Source organism: Anopheles bellator, chromosome 1 (assembly GCF_943735745.2).
Source record: "Anopheles bellator chromosome 1, idAnoBellAS_SP24_06.2, whole genome shotgun sequence".
Classification (NCBI taxonomy): Eukaryota; Metazoa; Arthropoda; class Insecta; order Diptera; family Culicidae; genus Anopheles; species Anopheles bellator.
In genome coordinates, this window is record NC_071285.1 from 38,648,773 (window position 1) to 38,660,764 (window position 11,992).

The 11,992-nt window shown below is 50.4% G+C and overlaps 1 protein-coding gene across 1 annotated transcript in view; it reads right to left on the reverse strand.

Moving 5' to 3' along the window:
* The window catches only part of LOC131214146 (kazrin), a 31,124-nt gene extending 19,340 nt beyond the window's left edge, over nucleotides 1–11,784 (reverse strand). Inside the window, exons 1-10 of the mRNA XM_058208519.1 lie at nucleotides 11,653–11,784; nucleotides 6,687–7,152; nucleotides 6,402–6,620; nucleotides 5,823–6,311; nucleotides 5,623–5,763; nucleotides 5,470–5,557; nucleotides 4,846–5,406; nucleotides 4,613–4,776; nucleotides 4,383–4,544; nucleotides 4,173–4,317 (exon numbers count right to left, since the gene is read on the reverse strand). Coding sequence (XP_058064502.1) covers nucleotides 4,173–4,317; nucleotides 4,383–4,544; nucleotides 4,613–4,776; nucleotides 4,846–5,406; nucleotides 5,470–5,557; nucleotides 5,623–5,763; nucleotides 5,823–6,311; nucleotides 6,402–6,620; nucleotides 6,687–7,152; nucleotides 11,653–11,769 — 2,552 coding nt within the window. The 5' untranslated portion in view covers nucleotides 11,770–11,784. The remainder of the gene's footprint in view (nucleotides 1–4,172; nucleotides 4,318–4,382; nucleotides 4,545–4,612; nucleotides 4,777–4,845; nucleotides 5,407–5,469; nucleotides 5,558–5,622; nucleotides 5,764–5,822; nucleotides 6,312–6,401; nucleotides 6,621–6,686; nucleotides 7,153–11,652) is intronic.
* Nucleotides 11,785–11,992: the final 208 nt, after the last annotated feature.

Sequence of the window (11,992 nt, forward strand, 5' to 3'; positions counted from 1 at the left end):
TGATGGCCCATGCGTCGGTGCCACGTCACTCAGGAAAGAAAATTTGTAATCCTTGTTTTTTGGGCACTTCCTCCTCGCGCAGTGGGTCCGCCCACGACCCGGCGCCAGGATGCGAAGGCCTATAAATAGCAAATCCGGGACTAGTGGTGGGCAAATTTCATTAGCCGCTTGTTCAACGCGAACACCACTTGTGCTTCCGAATGGGACGGTGCAGCATCCACCGGGCCAACGCCCGCCAATCGGAAAGGGGCCCCGAAATGTCCATGTGCGCTGAAAGAATTTAATGAGCTAATAAACGGACTAATCAACTTCGACCCCGACCACATCCTTTCGCTGCCCTCTCTGTATAAATGATGTTATGCCCATGAGGGAACCCGCGTCGGTTGTGTCCATAATTACGATATAGAAAATATGGATACAGCTCCGAATGGTTCCGAGCTACGGAGAGAAAGAGTTCCAGCGGCCAGTACCGCAGGGTTTTGAATCGAACCGTAACCTCGCTTTTCAAACGGAAATTAAGAAAGGACATTTCATTCACAACTCGTTGATTTTTACGTTCATCGCACAAATTTACCAGTGCACGGTCCAGGCACTGCTTGCGCATGCAGGAAAAAGCTTTCCACAGAAACTACCACGGTAACCAGCAGGGGGTTCTTTGCGATCTGTCGACTGTCGGCAGACAGACGCGGAAAAGTGGTACTAATCCGGCACCGCATGAGGCCCCTCAAATATGGGAGGACACACTCACTCCGGTCACCAATTGGAATCCGGTTATGCGACGGCAATACCTGCAGCCAGCCGTGCATACCTGCATCACATGCAAAACATGCCCATGTCCTGTCCGGAACAGTATCGTGAATAATGCAGAGGAGAGGTGTCCTCATCAGAGAGCCAGACATGGGCACGTGACAAGGTTCAAACCGTCCGTTCAGGCTTAACGTACGTGGCTACGGAAGGAAGGCCAAGTAATTTGCAGATGCACGATGCTTATCGCCGAAACACGTACCGACACAGGCTTAGGGGGTAGGGGCTTTCGCAGAGTATTTCTGAATTAAATTTTTTAACCTGTTTATATGCACGTTTTGGAGAAAACTCCACTTCAATGCAACGGTGCTTGACCCCTTTTGTGGGTCTCGAGGGTAGAAGTTTACCCATTGAAGCTTACTCGAATCGGTATCCCTTTTTGAACGAGTTATCATGGTAACATGAAAATTCTGTGAGTTGATTGCTTACTCCACGAACCGGTCTGGATGCATTTGGATAATGCGGAAAATAATTGAATAAGTTGCTGCCAACATGCTGTACTGCTAACACTTTTTCTTTATTAAAAGGAAAAGAAAAATTTTGAGTAGAAAAATTATATCACGAAGGTAGCAAAAAATTCAAATACAAATTTCTTACAACAAATAAGTCGATTGATTGAATTTTACATTTTGCGGAACGGAATGCTGTGCTGTTCATTAAACCATTTGAACTTTTATGATAAACAGTTTCGTGGAAAACATCCGTTTTTTACCATATGGCTCTTAAAGGAAACATGCCGGTCCAGTCCAAAAAAAAAAAAAAATTTGCACCCAATCTTAATCCCTGGTTCCGCGTCAAATGACACGTCCATTTGATGCGTTCGGCCCGCACACGGGCCAACACTGCCGTCATTCATCAACAAAATTAATGATTAAAAACCGCATCGCTTTTGTGCCGGGGAAAATGGAGCGTCAAAGAGTGCTGTGGAGTAGAAAACTGTCGGAAAATCACTTGCAAATTAATTCCCATTCGAAGCCAGAACGGCACAAAACCGCGGCGATGGCGATGTTGGTGTGTCAAAGGCACATGGAAAATGCAGCACCCGGTCGGTAGTTATTAAATTTGCCAATCAAACCCGATTAATTGGCTGGCCGGTGGCTGGCCAATGGCGAACCCCAAACATAATTGCACTACAGCACCCCGATTTTTTCCACCCGAATCACTCGTTATGCGTTACAATGTGCCACATGGTGGAAAAATTCCGCATCATCTCGTTAGTGCCACGGTGTGTCGTGACAGCACCTTCGTCTTTAGTGTCAGTTCCGTTCGGTGCTTTCCGCGCGCTCACTGCACGCTCTTCATCAGGCCGCTTTTTTCGTTTCCGTTTAATGTTCTCTTTTTTATCTTCCCCGTGGCTAATCCAAACAGTAGCTCAGCACAGCTTCGCCGACTTCGCCATTATGCTGTTGAAGGCTCTTAAGGACCGTGGGGTCCTCTTGCCGTCAGCACGGGCGGCGCATCCGTGTGGCTCCGGGTGATTATGATCTCGGGGAGTCGCGTGAAAATAACTTTTCCAAATTAATATTACACCATAGAGGACACCTTGGTTTTAGGCGCAGACATCAGAAACAAAAACAAACAGCAATTCTACCGCTTGGAACGGCGCGTCATGCTGCAGCACTCTGTCATCTCGCCTTTTCTCGCGCAGGTACGCGACCGTCACGGTTACTAAAGCAATTACCGTGACAGATGATGATAGAGATGATGGGCGCACGAGTGACGTTGAGAGCCACCACCGGGCAGGGTGAGTGAAAAGTTTCGTAGCCAGTGCCAGGACCGTTATGGTTTGAAGGTTGATTGGAATGGAGGCGGTTTTGAAGAACAAGCTGGTAATGGAACACTCCCATAAGTAGCTCCACGTCGGATGTGCAAGAATATTCTTTAATTTGCCCAGAATTTTTATAACTCAAAGAAAATAAAGTGAAGCAGATTTTTGGATAGCCAAAGAGCTGCAAAAAGCAATCATTAGCCCAAAAAGAAAAATAAAAGTAGGCAAAACAGACAAAACCCATAAACGCACAAAACGCACACGACACCGATTCGAGAGCGGAAAGCAACAGCACAAAAACAGAATGCACGAAAACCAATTGGATCAATTTGGAAACGAACCTGCCAAATTGGTGGAATGAACTTGCCCGCCAATTGGAAGTCCCCCGGTCTGCCAATCCAATTTTGCGTTCCGACTTCCGGCTTCCGGTAGGCAAACAGGGAATGCACGCGTTTGAACGGTTTGATTCTTCGCTTTATTCGCCCTTTGATTCTCGCGGTCCGTTGTTTGGTTTGATCGAGCTCTTCGGCTTCGGGTTATGCGCTAATCGCAGAAGCAGGGGTTTGGCGTATTTATGGGCGCGTCTATACATAATTTATCCCTATCTCTCTCTCTCTCTCTCTGTCTATCTGTCTCTATACATAGAAAAGCTATTGTGGGGGGGAAGTTTGGCGTTTCGTTTTTCTGGTGGCGCCGCGGACCAATACTAGGACCAACTAGCAATGCAATTCACTAGCCTATCGAAGAAGGATCGAAAGCGGGTGCCTTGCCCGCGGGGAAAAAACAAAGTATTGTGCACACACAGTAACGAAAACAACGAAAAAAAAGGGCGCGATCTTCGAGCCTACATTGACATCGACTCATTAGGCTCCTTACTTAGGGTCACTCGGGGAACTGCCACCAACTGGTGGCCCTACCAAGAGACGCATAAACAGCGAGTGATAATGGTTATTGTTCTAGCTTTAGCTCGGGACACCACGCACGCGGGAGCAACCGAAGTCTTCCTGCCGTGTGTGTCTGGGATGCCTGGATCACTGGCCGGGGCGGGCTCTGACGTCATTTATCTAATGGAGCTCTTGTGCAGCGTGGACGAGCCTCGCGAGCTATCCCCGAGCGGATACTCTTCCATTTGGCAGAATATCACGTACCTGCGGCGAACCGGTACGATAAAAACCGGGCGTCGACCAAGGACCAAGGTGACAGGTTTTGGTCCACCACCAATCCGGATGTGGTTTACCGGATTTTTTTATTTTAAATCATTCAGGTTTGAAGTTTGACGTTTGGCGTTTCGATATTTTAGGGGCGAGCAGGAATTGGTGGTTTTATCGCCCCGTGGTCGGATGAAAGGTACGGTGGGGGGTGGGGTGGGGGGCAGAGGAAGAGAAAGAGAGAGAGAGAGAGACGAAAAGTAATAAAAATGATCAGTTTCGATACGTCTCTCGAGGGGGGAAGTCGAAGTAGGCAGCGAGGATGACGATGGTGTTGGCAGTTGGCATGGTTTCTGGCGGGAGTCTCGTGACTCACAAGGAGTCGCCCGTAATGTGGGGAATGAAAAACGGAGAAGAAGTGGCCATCTTCAAGCCAGTAGCCAGCCACTTACCTGGCGGGCAGGATGAGCGACTCGAACTCGGTCACCAGGTGGCGGCGGATGATGTTCTTCGAGGGCGGTATCCCAAGGGCCGTGGCCATCGTATCGCCGGAGAAGGATGGCTCCAGCACCACCAGCCCACCGTGCACGCCGCTATCTGCGAAGCGACAGTGCGATATGAGCCTTCGGTACCTATCGGACACCGGGACCAAGTCCGCATACCTTTCAGATTGTCCGCGTACTCGCCCAAGTCAATCGAGCGTGCCCAGCGGATGAAGCGCTGGTTGGTCCACACGATCGGGTCCGTATCGACGTTTTCCGACTGGAGTCGTCGCATCGCAATCGCTTGCCGGTCGTACTTCATAATGCGCAGCACGTGGATTCCTGCGTGGAAGGCGGGACAAAAAAACGGATCAGCAGTGACGGACGGGACCTGTTGGACCTGGACCTACCGTGCACTATGCTGGCCTGGTGGAACTTCCTGGTGACGCCCAGGTACTTCTCGAGCTCCTTCTTCGACAGGGTGTCCAACATCCGCGCGTCGACCAGCGAGTGCATGAAGGACTCCGAGTACTGCGGGAGTCCAATGTCCGGCAGCCACTCCGACGCTACCCAGCTGTGTTCGGGAGACATGGGTTAGAATAGAAGGATCATCCGGTGGGTCCGTTCGCGAATCCTGGCTTACGTGTGACCCAGCTGCCCGATGGTCGGGTAGCGCACCAGCTCTGGGCGCCGTTGCTCCTCGATGGCCAACCGTAGCTTCTTCCGGTGCATCGGATGGCTCGTCCCGAGCCCAGTCTCCAGCTCGGCATCGCTCAGCTCCAGCAGCACCTTGCCACTCTTGACGTTCTCCGCGCAACGCCCACTGTACTGGGGCATCCCGAGGGCCACCTCCAGCCAGGCCAACACCTGGGACGCCCGCCAGCGTTCCATCGGCATCGAGGAGGCCTCCCGCAGCAGACGCAACTTCTCGGCGTAACCCTCCTCCGTCAGTGGGCTCCACTGGAAGTCGGTGGCTTCCGTGTCGATCGGGGCGTTCTTGTTGCGATTACGGCTGCGTGCGAACACGCGTGATATGCTGCCCCAGGTACCACCCCGGCCACCCGTGCGACCCGCCAGCCCGGAAGCTTGCGTCTTGGCCGACGTTCCGGACGCGGTCGGGACCGCCGATTGCTGCAATCTTCGGGCGAACGTTTGGTTCTCGTTGTCCACCGGCGATCCCAGCTGCTCGACAGACCTGTAAGAGCTGAAGGATGCGACGGTGAGCAAGGAATTCCGGGTGCACTTCACCTGCCCGGGGGCTGCGTACCTCGATAGAGCCGCACCATCGACGGACCGCGAGTAGGCGCCCGCGTTCAAGGGTGACAGTGTGGGACTTCGCTCCTTCGGTGTGCCATCTAGCGAGGAGAGACAAAACCGATTGGTACGAGGGTGAATGGACCCGGCCCCATGGCGGACTTACACTGGTAGACGTTGTGATGGCTGGACACCAGCGAAACCGAGTCCGAGTCCACCTGTATGCAGGGTCCGTTCTCGCAGGGTCCATCGCTGAGATTCAGGTCACCGGCCGCACTCTCCCGATCGCTACTCCCTGCAACGAAGTCTGGTTTTGATAAGGTGACATGTGGTGACATGCCCTGGGTCAGACCGAACCGAACGTACCTCGTACGCCTGAGTCGGCGCTACACGAACCGCGGTCCCCGGGAGTCCCGCTGATGTTCCCGTACCCGGCCCCGGACGTGCTGCTGCTGGGGGCCGGATTGTGCGCCATCAGCCCCGAGGGCGGTGTGAGCGGGGCGGCCGACACCAGGCTCTCCTGGTCGGACAGGCAGCCGGACAGCTGACGGCGCGCTTCCTGCAGCTGCTCCTGGGTCCGCTGGAGCTGCAGATCTCGGGCATTCAGCTGGGCCGCCAGCGCAATCGAGCGTTCGGCTTCGTCCCGGGCGTGCTTCAACAGTGACCACCGCTCCCGTTCCCGGTCCGTGCTCTGCTTGACCGAGTTCGACTCCGACTCGCGTATCCGCTGCTCGTAGTTGCGTATGAAGTTGCGCAGCTCCTGTTCCTTCTCCTGTAGCGACGCGCACAGTTGCTTCACCTGCGAAAGCAGATCGTTCTTGTCCGCCCGTAGCTTCTTGCGTTCGAGCTTTAGACCTGGAAGTGTAAACAACCCCGGTGCAGGGGGGAATTAAGCTAATGGCATCCTGTCAAATGACTCCGGAAAGGGGGAACCGGTTCACTCACTTTGAATTAGCTCCTTCGATATTCGCAGCTCGTTCTCCAGCTTCTCCACCCGGCTGCTGCTGTCGTCGGTCGAGTGCGCATCGAAGCTGTTGCTATCGGACAGCAGCTCAATTCCTCCCACGGCCCCGTCCGGTGAATTTTCGAGCAACTTTTTCAGTCGCATAATCTCCGCCGACAGCCGCTCGTTTTCCAGCCGGATTTTGGTCGTTTGGGGCGACTCTAGGAAGGGCGGAGACGTGAGCGAAGTGTCGGTCGGTGTCCCGGTCGGTCGGCCGGAGTACCTACCGAGATCGCTGACGCCATTCTTGAAGAGATTATCACCGTCGCCGGTACCGGTGACCGGACTGATTTGCTTGCTGGCCGGCTGCTGAAGCCCGCCGGATGGTGCGTTGGCAAGACCCTGTGTGCTGCTGCTGCTGGAAGACGACGGCACCGGACCTTCGCCGGCCACCGGCACACCGTTCGCGGCCACCTCGCCGGACGAGGAAGATGCGGACGACGAGTGGGCCACGGTCGATTGTCGTTGGCCGCTGGCGGCGTCAGAAGCTCCACCGGCTCCCGGGTCCGCTCCGAAGCTGGTGGCCGGCGCAGACGTCGGGGTGCCCCGCTCGGTGGCCGCCTCGAACGGTTTGCTGGGCTTTGCGTTGTCCAGCGAGAGGAGCGGTCGGAACGGGCGACTTCCATTGCTGGCGCCGGCCGCAGCACTCGAAGCCGTCTTGTCGGTCGGAACCGTATCCAGCGAGCGCGTTTTCTGGGGAGCAGAGCGAAGCAAATGGACTCCAGGTGTCAGCAGCAGCAGCAGGCAACATTTGGAAGGAACGAGCCAAGGAAATCAACGAAGGACATTTGGACATCTTTTCCACGCCTCAGGCTATTTGTTTCCGTACTCGGGAAGTTCCAGCAGAGGCATTCTGCGAGTGTGTGTTTGCCTTGCCCAAAGTGGTTTGTCTGAATAAAGAGTACTTCAAATAGCGGTTCTTGCGAAGGGACATTTTTGAGAATTGCAGAAAATCGCAGTGAAGATCTTTGCTTTATGAAATTTTGAATATGGAAACTTCGTTCGTTCGGAATTACGGAAACGAAGGCAAATAAAATGACGCTAAAACTTAAACGAACAGTTAAACTTATGCCAGGTAAGCTATTGACGGCCATGCCGAATAGTGAATAGCTTCTAAATATGATTCGTTTTGACTTGACTGGTTTTTAAGTTGTTTGAAAACTATGCCATTCAGTCATCATTTGTTCTATAAGCCATCTGAAATATAGTTTGAGGCAGTTCATTAAGTTCGGAGCCTCGAGCCTCGTTCGGAGCACATTTTTATGGTTTGAAACACAATTTATTATTCAGTATGGTCTACTTGAACAACAATACAAAAACTGCTCCGAGACTCCAATTCATAAATTCCACCCCTGAAGTGAGGAAACTGGAAGGGCTCCTTAGCCCTTTGTTTTGACTCAGGATCATGGTGATAGACCCAAGTCTCATCCATAATGATGATTCGACGCACAAAATTTACTTTATCCTTCCGAAAAAGCTCTAAATGTTCCCGAGAAAGTTGCAGTCGCGTTTTTGTTCCATTTTTAACGAATGCGGCACCAATTTTACACACAACTTTCTGAAACCCAATACTTCAGTCAAAATATTGCCCAATGAGATGGCTAGCCCTTAAACTAAATCTGTTTAAGTGATTCGACGATTTTCCAATACGATGTACTGTACTTTTTGATGATTTCAGGTGTATTTTCCACGTCCTTGTCGTGGACGTCTTCTAAGCGTGTAAGGCCACGTTTAAACTCAGAAACCCCCTTTTACTGTACAAATTGAAGGTGAAGAATCTTTATACACTTTCATTATACGTTCATAAATTTCCTTTGCTTTTAAATTAATGATTTATTAATTAATTAATTTTTAAAGAAAAATATTATGTCTTTTTATTTTTCTAAGTTAAATTCGAAATTTTTATTTAGAATAAAATTTAGTCACTGCATGATACTTGATTTTTTCTATTGTAAAAATATATTATACACATGGAAAAGGTTAAAAGAACAGAACTTCGTGAGAAGATGGGGCTTCGTTCGTACTTGAACTAGAAGAAAAAAGTTATAAAAATGGAAATTTTGCTCAGTCCACTTTCAAAGGCAAGCAAACTGAACGATGAACGTTAAAATCACGAAGAACATTAAGAACACACTGAAGTTGAAAGTAAACAACAATAAAATGCTCGAATGGAAAAGGCCAAACCAAACATGAAAAACATGAACAAATCAAAAAATGAATCCCTTGTTACGCTTTATTTTGATTTCCAAAGGCTTCCGAAGCTCACTCAGTACAAAACGTGCGTGAATCGCCGCAGTCCAAATTGACCGAGTTTCCGCAATGGCGCCAACGTTTTAACGGCCGTACCCGCCTTCAGTCACTACAGGTGCTTTGGCGAACAAACAATGCATCTATCGCCCGAGGAACCCCCGAAAGGTGCGTCGAATGGAATTAATTCACAGTGTTTGTGAAGTTTTCGTTCCAATTAACGGCTTCGGCAGGAGGGCCTCGTACTGCGGTCCTGGCCACTGTCATTTGCACCATTCTACGGGCGCGCAGCCTCCGGGAACTTTGGGCGGTTTCGCGCCCTGGCCCTGGCCTAAACTCCGCCGTACTTCTATCGTTATCATCAATCGGTGGTCCGGAGATCCGGACGCCCGTTTTACGATGCCTACCCATTTCCGGTCGCTTGGCGCTTCGGTGGCGCAGAACATTCGCCCTCCCTCGCCGGAGTGCCGGAAGTGCAGAACGCAATCGTTGTTCTGCGCCACAAGCTGCTTGCGTTTCGCTCGCTTCGGCAGAACGGTAACGGTGCAGGCCGCGAAAAACCCACCCGTCCGTCGTGACAGCAGTTTAATTTATATGTAAATTTTATCAATTGAAGTTAGCTGATTGTGAGCGGCCACAGCGGTATTGGCGCAAGGGGGTCCGCCGTAATTCGCAAACCAATTTCCTCCTCGGAAAACACGCGAAACCCGATTTAAGCCCGAATCGCGGGAAGTCCGCAGCGAAATGGGTTGCGAAATCTCGGTACCTTTCCCCCGTCGAGATTGGAACGAATGGAAATTTAATGAGCGAGAGGGAGAGAAAAAAAAAACGGTTCCGATACCGTCCCGAGTGCTTTTCCAGGATAACGGGGTCCACAGCAGGTTTCTGGTGGTTTGTGTGCGCTTCCGTGCGGTGGCGCTGACTTTGGCATGGATTTGAAAGTCGGTTCGGGTTGGCTCCGTTTGCAGGTTAATGGGTTCGGCCGATTGGCCGAGAACAGACGGGAAGTGGGACACTTGCGGCAGCACATAGCAAACACAGCCACAACTATTGGTCTTTCGGCCACGATCGGCCGTACGATAAGCGCAACAAATAACGGTTCCTGATTAGCATTAATTGCTCGGTGGCTGCCTGTTCGATTGGCGGGTTGCTGTAGGCTCCGGCCCGATGTTAAGGAGATGACACCGGGGTGTTAGGACGAATGGACGATGGCGTAATGATCAAACGGTTGCAAATGAAACCGTTCGCTGTAACGAGACCATTTGCGGGTCCAGGTTCATTGCTGCTCATCGCATTAAAGTGGTGTTGAAGTAGTTGGAAGGTTGGAAACAAGGTTGTTTATTGAGTCATTTACATGGTTGTTGGGCAGCCAACAGCTGCCGAAAGGACCGTGACCGGGGAACACTCACCAGCTTTGTGCTCGAACTAACTAGCCCGGGAAATATTAAGTCAATATTTCCATTCATTTTTTAAACTTTCCATCAAGCTTTTCAGGAAGTTTGGAAACATAAATTAGCGACTGTCCTTCGAAGTTTATTAGCATTTTATTCTTTCACCATTTCACCAAAATCTCCATTTATTTGATGGTTACCGACCTAGGCCAAACAATTTAGAGGCAAAATGAAAAGCCCACCATTTCGAAATAACATTGTGGAAAACTTCACCAATCAAAGTGGAGTGCACTTCCTATCGAAAAATGTCCACTTAATATCTGTCGTGCCCCCTTGTGGAAACATTATTGTTAAATAGGATAAAGAAATCGAAGAAAATTAAATGCACCGACGTGGAACGTTAATCCTTAAGTTGACTCATCTGCTGAACAAGCCTCGGGATTGACGAAGCGGAAGATACCCGCTGACGTTTCGAAGGTCGCTAATGGATGTAATTGCATTTTGCCGCAGTTCTCCCGCAAAGGCCACGGTCCATGGCGTTATTGCTTCGAGGCACAGACAGCACCGCACAGAGTTCGGTTGTGTGAAGAAAAAAGAAACGGAACACTCGCGATTCAAGCGCGATATCGCTGGCCCCCGTTATGGGTCGGGGTGGCTGCAAGGACACACGATTGCAGTGCACGCTTGGTGTGCGATTCCTTTTGCGAAGGCGCACCATTCACGTGCGTCATGGCAAACATCAGCTCGGAATCTAGTGTCGATGCTAGCCGGTGGTGGCATCATAATGATGATGTTGATGACGTTGCTCCTGGTGGCGCACGTTTCGATGCACCACATGGGAATTAGTTGCCACGATTCGGTCCGGGACGGTGAGGGCTCGGAAATCGAATGAGACACCCGATTCGATTAGGGGTGTCTTGTCGGCGGAAGATTCGCAAACGACTTTTGAAGTGCGCCTTTCGCGTGGAGCATAATTTCGTGAGAGGTTGGTTGCAGATTCGATTCCGATATTGCACTCAATTAATCTGATTGATTGCGCGAGGATGATGCCACAGTTTTTGCTTACGAACATCCTTCGAGCTTCACAGAGCTTACGGAGGGGCTCAATTTGATCTTTTCAATCGAAAACCATCAGCAAATTGATTGATGGGACAATAAATGTTTTTAGTTTAGTATGGTGAACCAAAGAGTATAAAATTTTGACGTGATATTACGAATACGAAGTAGTTGTGACGGATGATTCAAGTGAAGGCTGTGGCGTTTGCAATACATCAATCAGCTTTATCACCGGATAGATATGATGGAATGAAATGGATGGAATAATTCGCGGATACAGTAACTTTCGTAAGATAATAGCGTAAGTTATTGTGAAATTGTGGAAGCCCGCGTTGTTTCAGGTACTTTTCTGATACACATTTTCCAGATCAAAGTTTGACTTGTCTGAAGGATAATTTTGCCTTTCCGTCCTTTGCTTCATATTCTTTGTTAGATCCAAGATTTTCTAGCAAATTTCCTATAACATTTATCTTCCCGAACCGTAATCCGTTGTACCTACCGATTCCGCCAGCTGCTTGAGGGACGCGTTGATTTTGTCGGGGTTCCTTGGTGGCGGCTCGGGCGGTTCTGAGGCGGCGGCCATCGTGACGGTTCCGGCCGTACCGTTCAGCTGCATTCCAACTAGGCGCAGGAAGGAGTTCACTGTGTCATCGTTGATGGCAGTCTACATTGAGAGAGAACGACAGAGAGAAAGAGAGAGAGAGAGAGAGGGAGGGAGACAGAACGAAATCAGTTGGTCAGAAGTTATCAAGCGGGCTCCAGTGTTGGGAACCGAACAGCGCCGTCAACTCGACGACTTATTCGACTATTGATGGAAATCACTATATCTGTAAGCGGCA